At 37.9% G+C, this 15,406-nt stretch overlaps 1 protein-coding gene across 1 annotated transcript; it reads right to left on the bottom strand.

The window, feature by feature from the left end:
• Positions 1–3,019: 3,019 nt before the first annotated feature.
• On the bottom strand, positions 3,020–6,056 carry LOC110843372 (T-cell immunomodulatory protein). Its single transcript, XM_022089335.2, has 4 exons — positions 5,134–6,056; positions 4,024–5,047; positions 3,851–3,923; positions 3,020–3,776 (listed from the first exon to the last, which is right to left on the bottom strand). Exons 1-4 carry the CDS (start codon positions 5,933–5,935, stop codon positions 3,411–3,413), a joined length of 2,265 nt encoding a protein of 754 aa, XP_021945027.1. The 5' UTR covers positions 5,936–6,056; the 3' UTR covers positions 3,020–3,410.
• Positions 6,057–15,406: the final 9,350 nt, after the last annotated feature.

The raw sequence follows: 15,406 nt of genomic DNA, 5'->3' as shown, positions 1-15,406 counted from the left end.
AACCGTTCGTGCATACATAGTTTTTAGCCCGAGCGAAGACTTATTGCATCATCATGTCCGTCTGTGACATGTTAGCGGACGAACCTATGTTCACCAAGTTAGAATAAGTCTTAAAAGTCGTATCTAAATAAGATTGGTTCGGACTCGGGCAGTATAAAGTCTGAACTTTAAGCTACATCATGCAACCTGATTGTCATGAATTGAGTTCACATTGCGTCTCATGGCTCAACCATCGTAAGCGTGCCCAAATTTCAGGGTGCCTGCAAGAGATTCAACCCTTAGATGCAAAGAAGTACGTAAGCTGATGTATGCATGTCTATCTATTAGTAAGCGTCTGAAATGTCGTGGTGGCTAACTTCTGGAGAGACTGAAAAAGAAGGTGAAACAGAATCTCACGAAAGTCCTTTAAACTTTAAAGACCCTCTTGTGAGCAGGGGTTTAGGTTTAGGAAGCGTAAAAGAAACAAGTTATTACCCATTATGCCAACCAGCATGTCGTTAAAATTTTTTGGTGCCTTTCTTCGTTCTTCCATTCATTACAAGGGCTAATCGTAAATGTTGATCTTTGCATTTTCTCAACTGACATCAACTCAGTTTGTCCCAAGTGTATTGGGGAAGGCAACACCACGTCCCGAGTCAACTCAAGAATAGAATAGGAAAGGAAGAAAAGAATAATGAACAATGGTCAGAATGCATTTTATTTCTTATTTTTAAGTGAATGGCATAAGGACAATCTTCAGGGAATACAGTTGTCGGTTAAATATTTTCAAGACACTTTGTCTTTCATACAGCAAACTATGAATGTACAACGATACGAGCTAGACTGATACCTATATATTTAGATATTAAGAAATGCATGCAAATGGAGGATTAAACTATGCAGAATTTCCTATAAATTACTTATCGATTGGATATTTACTATAGATAAGTCGTCTCATCATTACTCCTCGTGTAACCAAAGAGCTTTCTAGATTGGTTGAGAAGGGTTGCACATTTTGTCGAACATGCTCATTCTTTAAGATCTCACAAGAAGATCTCTCAACCTTAAACTTGAGATTCAAGAGGTCTTCTTGGTTCAATCTTTCACTCGGAACGTGGAAGCTCACTGATGAAATTTGAGCTCTTTTTGAAGGTTGTAATATTGAAGTAGACATATTTTGTTTTACAAACATGATTTAATTTTGTCAATTTTATAGTAGCAGGTTTACCGTTGAAATTACTAAATATTTAAAAGAAGGATAAAATAGTGATTGTGATTACTCTTCAGATTGGTGGTTGCGGGCATATTGGACTTTTCCTTAACCTTTCCATGTTGCGAGCTTTATTGGTCTGTACATGTTGTTTGAGAGTCCACGTTGTTGGCTGGGATGCCTTCTGTGTATGTCATCAACTCATTAAGAATAATGACAGAGTTATGTAAATTCGAGGTGGGATGAAAGGAGGAGAGATTTGTTGACTGAGGGAAGGTAAGATGAGGAAGAAAGAAGGAAGGAGGAGAATGAGGGGATAATTTGAGAAAGTCGGTCGTAATTGCTCTGCACGATGATTATTCTTTGAAGTGGGACTCCTTTCCTTAAATTAGTAGCAACTTTGTCTTTTATCTAATGAACTTACAAGAGACTCATTATTCTCGCAACTCAGCTATATGATTCTACAAAACAAGGTCTCGATTCCAAGTGTGCTGCAGTTATACGTACGTACAAAATAAAACTGACTGCCTTCCGGTGGCCCTGCTTATGTAACTTTCGTACACGTATATTGGTGGTATAGTTACATATATATTGGTTCATCCTTGCAGACTTTCTCCCTTCCCCACTACTTTTCGTCAGGGTGTCCAACTTTCACATTGTGTATAAATGCATTTCATTTGGGAACAGTATTTTACTATTAACTGTATATTATTGTGAATGGATGGCACACCCTGCAATCAAAGTATGCAGTTGAGTGGTATCAGTGGTATAGATGCATATGGACGCTCCAGCCATATAATTAGGTGTCTCTTTAATCTTTCTTTTCTCCAGAGAAGGAGGAAGGAAACTCTATCTTCATGTTTAAGGTAAGTTCGGAGAAGGTTTCATAGTTGCTGCTAATTGCTTCTAAGTTGACTCAGTTCTTTAAACTCCTTCAGGCTCAACAACATTTTTACTTTCACGTTATCAAATCTGCTTCATCTTGTTTTCACCAAGTCAGCTCATTTCGTAGATATTCCAACCCAACTTTCCTCCTAACATTGAGCTTGTGGAGGAAAAGTTGAGTAGTTTGAGTCACTTATTGGTGAGCGTAGTTATGCACTCAAAATTTGGTTTAACTTTTCTTCGTTTAATCGTGTATTTTCAAATGATGGGATAAAGTATCTTGTAAAGTATCTAGGTAAGTAACTGGTGGGATTTGTCATGGCTTCGTGGAATTGATACTGCCAAATATTTTCTTCCTTGCTCTCCATCTTTTGTTTCGTGTCACGAATATTTTCGAGTTAACTTGTAGAAATTGTCGCACTATTCCTAATAAAATCAATAATCACTCATTTTTAATCAATTTGGGTATCACATATCCTAGAGAGCATTAATTGTATTCTATTGGTCTGTCACACATTTAATATAATTATTTAACGATTATTAGTCGGTTGCATAATTACTTAAAATAAACTATTTATTCAATCAGTGTAAATATGCATTTTACATCAGTCAGGTTGTCTCTGTTGTACTTCTTTATTTCATATTTGGTGTGACCCTAAATGAGCATATCCCACCACGCCTTCCTTATCCAGACTGTGTCTGAGAAAAAGTTGGTGGGTATAAAAGAGTGGTTGAACCCTACTCATGTTTATGCAAAAGCAGTGAAACAAAAGACCTTTTGCCATGAAATCTGAGTCTAATGAGTCCTCATTTTATTTTATCCCCAGTCGTAGAGAAAATACTTTATGCTTTATACTTTAGTCAGAGAAAAGTCCAAGTGGAAGAGAAAAAGGAGGAACAAGGCGTTCCAACGAGGAGCACGATGCTCGCAGTGCCTTTTAAAAGTTGAGTAGTCGAGTTTCAATAAGTTGACTTTATTTCCAAGAGAGCACAAGAGTCTAACATAAGACAAAACAGTTTTCCTCCTCCGTTACGCTCTAATTGACTTATTTCTGCGTAATTTGTTTGTCTAAGCTCATAAAGACTTTGCCCTCTCATCAACGAATTAATGAATTTTATTTTATGAGCTGCAAACAAAATTATTTTTCTTTGAAATAAACTGTTCTCATTATTGATCATAAAGAAGCCCTTTCATTCACTCTTAAAAAAAATTCCACGCAATAAGTTATTATCTTACTGAGGCACATCTGCGTAAAATATTTAGTCTAACTTATTTACATTCTAACACAAAAACATAATTTATAATTACTTATAACCAATTATATACAAAGTAATTTTACATTAGAAAACGTCGAGCTTCTGCCATCCGCTCCTTCCGGTCTGATCTTTTTTCTTTGTACTCTAAACCTGATGCCAATGCCGCCACCAGAGCTATAATGCCAATAAGAACCCCAAATGTTTGCAGAACTGCGTCCCCTGGAGTTAAGAAAAGCTTGACTCTCCAGGTCATGGTGGTTTCGTGAGAGTCTTGCAAAATAGGATAGCTCGGAATCGCATAGATTTGAGAGTTTGGAATGATTTGACGCGAGTCGTGGGAGAAGGATTGGTTGGAGGTGAGACTAAAGCAGTATCCGAGGTAGAAATGGAAATGGTCAACGAAGTTGGGGGAGTGTCCGATGCCGAAAATTGTGTACGGCACGTCCTAATAATGTATGTAAATAGAAAGAATATTTAAACCAAACTTTGACATTTTACACGATTACGAAAATGATTTACCAGCGTGGTATAACCGGAACGATAACCCTGTGTAGCAATTGATGTCTGTGTCTGTCCCTCCACGTCTTTCATCCTGCATGGTTCAGATTAATTCAACTTTTCAGCATTGATGTGCACAAAATCAGAAAATGGAAATAAATTGTTTTAATATATAATGTCGCAATGTTCCTCACGTGTATCCGACAAGGGCTCCCGGAATCAGATTGCCGTAAGGCACATCCTTTTCTAAGCATTGCGAACAAGGTCTACCAGAAAGAACTAATGCTTTAATGAAATAAGAATCTGCGTTTGAACTGGTTTCGAACGCACGGACAATGTAATTTGGGTTTTTAACGTCAGGATGCTTTTGATCGACTGATTCCTGCACAATCAGAACATCCAGTATACCATTCTCCTTGAGATCAAAGAAACTTGCAAAAGTGACATTTTCGTATTCTTGTAAAAATTTAAAGTTTGGTTCAAATGTTCTTGTAAATGGACATCCTAAATTGAATCCCTCCGTATTGCAAGGAACATTTTCAAAAATTACAGCCTTCTTGAGAATCTCAGCTTTTAATTTTGACTCTAGAACCACTAGCAGATCCGGATATCCGTCAAGATTATAATCACCTGCTTGCATTACTATGCTCCTGGAATAAAAATTCTGTGTCTGACTCTCAAAATTACCATTTACAGTCATGTTCATTAGTTGATCTTGTTGTCCAGGCTGGCTTGCTGGCTGGTTTATAAAATTTATTTCGATTTGTGGATTTATCGTATCCTGGAAGTGAATGGGTTCAATAATTCTCCATTCATTGCCACCAAAGTTGATAGGACCAAGCTCAATTTTATGAAACTCTCCGCTCTTATCATCTACAAGAATCCCCCATTTTGTCGAACAATCTTTTTTAGCACAAAATGGAATGATGTGAACCAGATTTGAATTTCTTTCCAAATCGATGAATAATGGTTGGCCTAATATTTCAACAGTCTCATTTTTAAGAAGAATTGGTTTTCTTGGACTCTTGACATGAAGACTAAGATTTGAAGAACTCGAGTCATATATCACACTGTAAATTTCTCGAGAAAAATTGGCATGAGATTCTGTTTGTGATTGGTTTGTTATTAAAATTAGTTCTGGAATAAAATCTCCATCGATGTCCACATACGCATTTGACGATGGGTGGGACATCGGAAAATTCAGATGGTCGGTCGATCCTAGAACGAAAGTAATCAAGAATTGACAAAATTGAGAAAATTATTTAACCATAACATTCACATATAGACACGTTTTTTTAGCTTACTTTTTCCATCAAATATTCCTTCCTTATATTTTGCTGCTGGTCTTCCTTCCTCAGATAACCATACTGCCTTTACTTTAACCAGCATTGGATTTGGGGCGCACATATATGTTTTATTATCGATAGTGTAATTCGTCTTAGTATTATTATTTTCCATTCCCCATATTTCTCCCACCAAATCTAAAATCATGTCTCTGTTTAAATCGACTATTAGTGGCTCTTGAACCAATGGTTTTGATTTCTCATGGTTCGAACAATTGATAGATTTCCCATTTCCAATACAAAATATCAACTCGATAGCAGGAACTTTGTAAGTAAAGTGTAACGTAGCATTTGTGTCAACGGGATTATCTTCAATGTGACTTAGATTGTGACACGAAATGCTGAAATTTTGCGTAATATTGACACGTGCGCTTGTTGTAATCATTAGGTCTATTAAACCGTCGCCCGTAAAATCGCCCATCGTCACAGAGTTGATTTTTTCAAATTTGCTGTCATGTTCCTGATGTTCCGTGAAATTCCACGATGGTCCAAGTTTCATGTATGGAACTTCCTTACTTGCTAAATAAATTGTCACTGTGGTTCTGTTATTATCAATGGTCACAATATCAGTTAACTTGTCCCCATTAAAATCACCGTAAGCGGCGGGGAGTATATCAATATTTTGACCAGTTTTAAACACTTTGTTTGTAATATCTTGTCCGGATGGGGGACTGGGTATTGATTTAAGAGATATAAAATCGCTCCTTACTTTAGAGGAGAGACCAATTAGGAGGGTAACTAACAATGAAATTTGCTGCCACATTTTTTAATAAATACAAGTCTAGAATAAAATAATATTAGTTAACTTTGAATGTATGTATGCATGATATTTCTAGGTGAACTGGCCAAAGTGACAATTGAATGCTAACAAATATGTCATTAACAAATCCTTCAAACATAAAATACACACACGCTATCTGGCTCAGATAATGAAAATGGGCGATAAAGGTTGCAGTTGAACATATAATATAAATAGTAGATACGACATTATGCTTGAGTTACCTTTGCTCAGGATAAACTGTACAAAACATTTTTAAATCCAGACGATTCTGTCACCTTCAACTGATACTAACAAGTTCACTGCATATTAAAATGAACATTAAATGGATATCGTAGATCCAATTATGATCGACAACATAAATATTGTCCATAAATATTTAGAGGAAATGACTATTTGACAATGTGGACCAGCAAGTGGTGAAGGCACTCATAAAGATTTTTAGTTTACATATTGCGGATTGAGAAATACTTTACGGCATTCATTTTTGTGAACGCCGATTTAGCTTATCAACTTGTGTGTAAGAAGATAATGTTTAACTCTGTGCATGCAAGTATTAGTCAAGATATTCATGGTTATTTCTCATCCCGCCCAAACAAAACCCATTGTATTCATTCATTAACTTCTTCCTTCCACTCCGATGAAAGTGATAACCAGTGATTAAATGAGATGATGGTGGTAGAAAGGTACCAAGCAGATACGCAAATCTATGGGCATGATATATGTAATGGACGAGCTGCTACTGAATAATCCTTCCCAATTAATGAAATGTGATCCAACATAGAAGTCACTCAACTTCATAAAGAAGAACTGAACACAATAGTTCTTGTGGCCCGTTATTGCTTACCAACTCGCCCCGCGGATGCCCGACTCGTCGGATGGTGTGGTAAAGATAATCATAAAGTAATTAGAGAAGACAGCACACAGAGTCTCCATGTGTCTTGAAGACACAGGGAGAGAAAACCATTAATGGAATTAAAAGGCTTGGCAGGTGGGCAGAACTCGTCTAATTGATTGCAAATTCATTAAGGAAATCCATTTCTTGCTCGTTTAAGTAATTAACAAGTGCAAAGGTGGAGGTGGAGGGAAGGAAATTGCACTTGGGATTCACACTCTGCTTCAAAAACAGATAATAAAAGCATTGGACACGCAAACACCATTATCGAAGCACGGCGCAATAAGAGACAAAACTCATCACTTAAGTAATTCATGTATGCTTTCCTTAAAATGGTCTCATCTTCTTCAGTTTGTTTGCATTGCCTTATTTTGAAGGTGATGATTTTCACTAATTAATGATTGTTATTGGATAATATGCTCATCATCAGCGACTAAAAGGCTCAAAAATTACAAATGCCTAACTTACGTAATCTCTTTACCAATGTTAAAACCGTAATATGTTAATATCAGTGCATACAGAGACATCCTTATGCGACTGGAGCACAAAATCAGGAGAAAATGTCAAATTATCTTCTTTGCGAAATTCATGCTTTTCAATATACCAAGTCTGAGGTAGAAATAAAATGAGTCAAGGCCCATGCAAAATGAACTCACCAAAGACATAAAATAGTATTGACGATGGATGAAGAGAGGGAAAAGGTCAGTCTGTCTCTTTTGGCATATAAAATACACATTTTATGAGGCATATCAAAGACTTCTTCTTCCACCCATTCACTATGCGAACCAAGTCAAGACTTACACGTGTGTGTGGCATTCTATCACAATCGTAAATTCGAATCGAGCTGCTGCTGCTGACCCCAACACTGGGTTTTCTAACCCTGAACACAACACTTGTTTGCAACAACGTCGCCGTCCCTCTAATAAAACATTCATTTGTCTTCTTATACTTTCTCCGAATCCGCAGTAGAACAAAGCTGGCAACAACCAAGCCAAAATGTGATGACTCTGAAACCACCCTCCCCGTGCTCCGTACTGTATGCACATATATACGCCAAGATATACCTATATATTCATCATTATTATGTTGTACCGGACAGGGATAAAGTTCCTTTTATTTGCAAAATAAATTGCCTGCTACGTCCGTCTTGCTACGATTTAAGGTGTTTGCATTCTATACGATGAAATGTATCAGTCTCAGGTTGGGTACATTCTGACATGATGTCTCACCATAATAATTTAGTTACCACCATCAAACCCCGTTTTGAACTGGTAGAATTTTTTGCAGGCTGATGCAGCATAATGTTGTCGTGTAATTCATGAACAGAGTTTCGGATTGTGTGTATTTTTCCTATCCGAATTATTACTTGATTCTGTATTAAAATTCACCAAATAATTGATGAATTGCCCTTTCTCCAGTTTCATTCGAGAGGAAGTTAAGGTTGGGAGGAAATACCAGATAGCTAGGTAAACATCGTATTCTTACCCTTACTTGTGAATTTGTTATTGCTTTGCCATGTCCACCCATATCCCAATGATAGATTGCACTTGATCGATATCAGAAACTAAGCTGAACAAAGTAAACATGGGATCACCGCCTAGTGATGTTACATGCATAGTGAGTGCTGCTTGTGTCCCATTAAAATGACAAACCAAGTCCAAGTTAAGATATGGTGCATACATAGAAACAGTAACAGAGTATGTGTCAGCTTTAAAAGCTTGGAATCCAATAAATTTTACAACGTTTCAACGACCACGGTCACCGCCCGCCGCCCTGACTGATGAACGAAGTTGGCAAAATGCGAATTTCGCATGGTTCGTATGCCACAGAAAGTAAATGCTTTCCCTCGCATTGATGGGATTTTTATGCTGCTTCTCCCTTCTTTTATGGCAGATGGATGATACAAATGGTCACTAAAATTGAGAAGTTGTATTGGGATACGTATAAAGGGAGCGATGGTCTGATGAAGTCAGGTTGCAAAATACTCGGAAATGTTGAAGCGAAAGTTAAAAAAATCTTGTGCCAGAATACACAAGAAGTTAAATATGAGTAAGGGATTCACGTTATATTTTCGCAATATTTTCGTATGTACGTATGCACGAGTACATAAAGATTTCATACATACATACCTAACATACTATAAAATATAGTAGTATCACTGTGAAGCAATTAAACTTTGTAATCAATTTATGCACTCAGCGCCAGTACAAGATGTTCCATTGTACTTGCTATTTTTTAGGACGTCAAAACTTTTCATGTTACGATTCTGCATACATTGTTAGCATTTAATTGAAGAAACTGAATTAATTTTGTAATCTTGGTTAGTCAAATTGCAGAGAAATAATAACCAACAGTGCAGTTTTCATTTAGCCCGAGTCAGAGACAGAGTCCACCTCTAAATTTTTGTCAGAATTGACCGGACTCAGTGATGGTCGCAGCTTTGTTAAATATTTTCTCTTATTTGGTTTTACACCAAATAAGTTTTTAAGTATGTACAAATCCTGAACTTTCAAAATTGTATTTGCTACGCAGAAGCCATTGTTAGCCTCCACACCAAGTTTCAGCTAAAAATAGTAAATTTTAAAACCGGTATGGGTCGCCCTCCAGGTCCACTCTGATTGTACTTTGCTCTCTTTTAACTTCTACCGTTCCAAATTTCAACTTTTTAAGACTGAAAATCGATATGGGTCATCCCGTAGCCATCAGAAATCTGTGAAAAATTTCAGCTTACTACTTTGAAATTTTGAGCATGATACCCACGCATATACATGACCCCCATCGGTCAACCATTTGACCGATTTTGCTCATCTTCGAAATTAACTTTGCCTAACATTGATATGTTCCAAGCTTGAACTCAATCGGTTCAGCCGTCGTGGCTCTATCAAGTCTCGGATGGACAAACATGCCGATTCCATAAGTCCTGACTCGGGCTAAAAACTCGCCATCAATTTCGAATCGTGAGATAATTCAATTTCCATCCATCCATCCCAGGTGAGTTGTTTCACCTTTTCCCTTTAATTATTAAAGAGTATTAAGGCAGTAGTCGTCGGAGTAAGGAAGGAAGGAAGCAACGGTGGCACATTAGCTTTCACCCATCTGCAGAAGGGGAACCCATGCATACATTATTATCATTGTAGCTAAAGAAGCAACAGTTACCGAGCAAAACTACACATTTGCATTTGCTTGGTTATAGTGCTTCTGGTCCGAGGTCTGGTTATCTAGTGATTGACGAGTGATGGTGAATGGGGCTATAATGAGACACAGTGAACGACGGGGAGAAGAAGACAAGACACGCACGCAACCCGTAAAAATTTGTTTCTCTTGGTCGTACTCAGACATTATTCAGAAATTTATGAAACAAAAGACAAGGAAATTATTCCGTTTTAGCTAATGAACATTCACAGCTCCTGGACAGGGCAGGCCAGACCATCACCACCTGGGATGAGGCGGATGGCATAATTATTTTCATGTTCCTCTTCCACGTACTGTACTACGTACGGTTATAGTTATGTCAAAGTGGGAATACAAATTGGGTGTGGTCCTCCAAAGCTACTGCTTAAGTCAAACTTGGGTATTGCAAGACAAAATGAGAGTAATTTTTATTGCAGACATTGTCGTTACTTTCACCGCCATTAGCTCATCATCATCCAACTCTTTTCGGCCCGAAGCTCTTTTACTTTATCACGTTCACGAAAAAGATTATGATTGGCAACTGTCGGCAAAATTAATTAATCTTGGCCTGCTTTGTTTGGTTCAATAATGCTCATGAACGTGGATGTTTTGTTTGCCCTGGTTTTAGTAGTTATTTATACCAAATAATATTTCTGGTAAATTGTTCTTCTGGTTTTTTAGCTACTAGACAAATTTTCAAGAACTTCACTGTGAAAACCTATAATACACATTAAAAGTCGAATCAGGACACAATTTTATATTTCATCAATCCATCCAATTTTTTGCTCCAAGTCTTACCTTAATTACTTAAATGTCAAAGCTAGTTTTGGGTTGTCCATACTAACATTTTCATTAAATTATTAAACCAAAAGGGCTCAGTCTTGATCAAACAATTTCAGACGATAGATTGATTTTAAGGGACGCCTACATCTGAATTGCTCACTTTCTAACTTGACTCCTAATTTGACTTGTATTTCGGGTATGTCTATTTCTAGTCAATCGTTTGAGCTCAGACAGACCTTTTGATTACATAAGCTCTGGCTTCCTACCAACAATTTATTAATAATGAACAACCAGTAGAAAGACAAAACTTTTCAGAGAGTAAAAAACTAAGGTATTATTCTTGTTAAAAACTATTCTTGGATAATATTAGCATTTCCCCTTTTTCTTGCATGTCAAAGGCCATTTTATTATGGTCTCCGTCAAATAAGAACACCATTTACCCTTCGACTATACTTAGCTATTCCGCTGCACGTTCTTGCCTACGTAATGAAGCGTTAAGTAATTGAATTGATACTGCGGTTGGTCAACTGAATTAAAAAGAAGAGCACTTAAATGCTTGTCCAACAGGTATCCATACGATGCCGTGCATGAAATTAAAGGGTTTATTTATGTTTTTGTCCTAATTGAATTAATTCCTTAATTGTTGGGTCCTAGTGCATTTAAATTATAAGATAGATCTTGTACCTCAGATACATATGGATTAATTTACTTGCACTAAAACTACATAATCTACATTTACATATTTTATGGGATTTCTCCGTATAAAATTCTGTATTGTGCATCAATCACGAGTGCACAAACGAATGTATACGAACTACGCATCACCCCATTTTCAGGACATATTGTCGATCATGCAAAACTAATTAACAACTTTAGCTATTACTGTGAGCAAGTCTATTGGAATTATGTAGAAAAGACTTTCTTTGTGGTTTGCATATTGCACACACAGGCAGATAATATTTGTTGTTGCGGAAAAGCTGGCTGGTGGCAGACAAGATTTCTTGACTTCTTTGAGAGAGAGAAAGAAGAAGGGAAAGCGAGTTGAAGTGGCCGCAGTCATCTCACATGTGAAGCAAATACCCAGCAGGGGTTCTCCTACCGAGTGAAACTTCACCACACCCTTATTCACATCACCACCACCAGCCAGCCAGCATTATTTCTCTCCCTCTTTGTCTCATTTTCTCAGAACTTGTAATACTTATCTATGTTGTATTCCTCCATGTGTGGCAGATATGTAGGTACATACGCGACTGACTTTAACTCAAAGTCAAACATCTTTTACTCGCCGTTTTCTGTTTGGAACTAACCTCAGCATGATGAGAGAAGGAAATCTGATTTGATTAAGTGATTTCGATCCCAGGAGTATGGATAAGATGCTTATGACATAATAAGTAGTGGATGGAAACCCCTATGTGCATGTGCCCCCTGCCGTAATCCTGTGTTTGCCGTCTCTCCAATTAAACATTAGGAATTAATGCACATGCTTTATGCATGAGTGATATGACAAGTTGTACGTGTGCAGATGTGGAGGAAGGTTTGAAGAAGATGTGAAGCAAAGGAAAGTAAAGTGGAAAGTTTTTTTGCTCAGGGAGAGGCACCGAAGGTATAAAGTAAAGTTTCGGAAGAGTTGAACTGAGATTGGAGAAATTATTCCTCCCTTTTGCCCATTCTACCGACAACTCATTAATGACGACAAAGTCAAAGTAAAAACTCATTTCTGGATTGAAACACACCGTCGTGTGTGTCATCATGCAAGAATATCTCCCCATTTTCACTTGTTAATTAGTAGTCCACACCTACTTATTATTATTAAGATGACGCAGATTCTTTAATTTTATGAGAGACATGAATTATTATGTATGTATGCAGGGAGAGACGTTGGGTGATTATGCTTTTTATACAATTATACAATGCATTGGAGTTACGCAATTTTAGAATTTTTGCCGACAACTAACATCTCTTGTTATTTTGGGAATACCATTGATTGCAATTACCTTAAACGGGATACGATGGCATCCTAAATTTCGGCTTAATGTTTGAGACACTAATTGGTAAGACGTGATTCATAATAATGTATTCCTTTGATTTTAATTATAAACCATGATCAGAGGATGACGAAGCATTCCGAGTCACATTCATACCACTCTCCTCTTTCTATTCTATTCTATTTAGATATGAATGCGTGCATATTAGAAAACGGTATCAAATTCCATGTAAACTTTGATCGTCGTCTCAATTCAATCCAATGTTTAATCTCTCTCGTCTTCCTCGTCGTCGTTCCTTGATATCGGTTGTCGGAGGAAGGAAGGACGGAAGCAGGGAATTAAGTAGTGGGAACAAGGACAAGAAGAACAAGATGTATTTGGCCTTTGATGCTGCCTACAACTTCCTCCATGTACAATATTTAGTGGCGACGAGTTGCTACACCAGGACTGCTTTGGCTGCTTACTTGACAGCCAGTGCGGTTTCAGGTTTCCATCCGTCGTCGAGGAATCAAATGGGGCTAATAATATAATTCCTGGAGGCGTCTCCCCATAAAGCCTCAAGACGAGAAAGGCAAGTCTCTGCACAATTAATTAATTCTTAACATCAAAGACAATCTGGAAGACGACCGCAGTAATCTCTTCTGTCCGCCTCTCGCAATTAAAATTTGCTTCTCCCACTTACCACTCACTAACCGGCAGCCAGGCCGAGTCGGATGAAATCCTCTCCTTCCTTCCGTTCTTATTTACGTATATTCTCACTGCCTGCTGCTGCTTACTCCGAAAGATGGGTTGGCATTTTGTATGCAAAGTCAGAGAGAAAGGAGTACACGCTATAAAGACAAGACAAGCACAAGAACATAATAATAATCCTTCTAATTGTGCCTTCAAGCTCAACAACCGCCAACAACTAAAATGAAGCCAAATGGCTTTGTTCAGCCCTATGCACATAGCTCGCTACTTGTGCGACTACATCCCTCTCACTCTCTCCTATTTGAATTTTGAATGCTCTTGTTCCAGAGAAGAGCATCCGGATTGAAGGAATAATTTGAGATTTTCAGAGAACATGCAGACACTAGCAAGTTCCTTCTCAAACATTGCTGCTGATGATGGTCGTTCAACACGATGACGATGATTTAGACAGAAGATGCAGCCTGGAATTAGGGGAAAGAGAAAATGAGACTCGGGAAAGAAAGTGTGGAGACTAATAACGTAAAATGGTAACGAATTGAAAATATGTGATCCGTCTCCATCTAGGGAGCGGAGGAGCAACGAAAAAATCTAATTTTTCTGAAATGCTTTCTCCTTAACTTTCTCTTTTCTTTTGTTCATCTCTAGATAAGATTTTTAACATTTCTCAGATTTATTTGTGAGACTGAATATCATGATTTATTTGAACCAAGATAATTGATTAGAGTCATATGAGGAACGTGGAGAAAGCGGTTTATTCTGTTCGTGGAAGAGAGTTTGATTTAATATAATACTCAGTTTCAACTGTCTCGTCCAGTTGAACAGCATTGTGTCCGTCCATCAGACTGGAAGCTTAGGAAAGTAGTTGAGATTTTAGTTTGGTTGTGGTGTACATACATACATACTTGACAGGAGAAACTGATTTGGGTAGCAACCGTATGCCCCACATATATACATCTACATGTACATTTGTATGTATATACGTGGAGGCATAATGGGCTACCTATAGAGCAAGTTCGGATTTGAATTTAAATTTGAAACACGAGCATGTATGTGTGTGCATATGAAGTAACGGACAGAGGAGTAATGACCAATACCACCGCCAAGCCAAGAGAGAGAAAGCTTTGAGTTAGAATTTCGTTAGAATTTTGGTCAGCTTCTCTTTCAACTTTCACTGTCCAGCCAACACAAACCAACATCCTTCTAAATTATAGATAAGAGTCCAGCTAAACTCTCTCTCTAATAAATGAGGAGTGGTCGAGGAGACTACACAGTCTAACATAATGAAGCCTATATGTGCATGCATACATATGTTCATGTAGGCACGTGTATACTTTAGAAGTTTGTAGTCTCTTTCTTCTCAGGAATGGGGGGGACTTGCATGAAACCTTACAGCGTCATGGCAAATGATGACATTGCAAGGCGGCTTTTTGAGACGACTTTCACTCGAAATGGAAAAAGAGCAATGCCGAGATTGGATTTTTAGCTGAAATAACTAATGTGGATGGTGTGAAGCACCCCTCGGCTCTCCTGGTGGTCACTTTCTACTCATTGTCAGCCTCAGCGTCCAGTTTGCCACCAAGCACACTGCTCTGTGTGGGCTGCTGATTCGTTAGAAATTTAGACTTTGGAAGCAACGAAGCGATGGTGGTTTGGTGGTGGGCAGTTGGTTGTTGGTCGGTTGGAGAATATACGTTCGTATATGTGTGTGATGTGATGTGAAGCGAAGCTTAAGTTTCATTAGTGAACTCTTTGGCTGGACATTTAGTAGTGCAAAGCACTTTCTCTCTCTTTGTACTTTAAAACCTCAAAATCTCTCCAGGCTCCCGATCGATAAGACACACACGTTCGAACAAACTTCCACTCTCTCCTCCACATTATATTATTATGCCACCAAACAATACTTGAATGCCATGCCTGTTGTTGGGTGAGATG

The sequence above is a fragment of the Folsomia candida genome, unplaced genomic scaffold (assembly GCF_002217175.1).
Source record: "Folsomia candida strain VU population unplaced genomic scaffold, ASM221717v1 Fcan01_Sc002, whole genome shotgun sequence".
NCBI lineage: Eukaryota > Metazoa > Arthropoda > Collembola > Entomobryomorpha > Isotomidae > Folsomia > Folsomia candida.
This window is presented reverse-complemented; position numbering and strand designations above follow the sequence as displayed.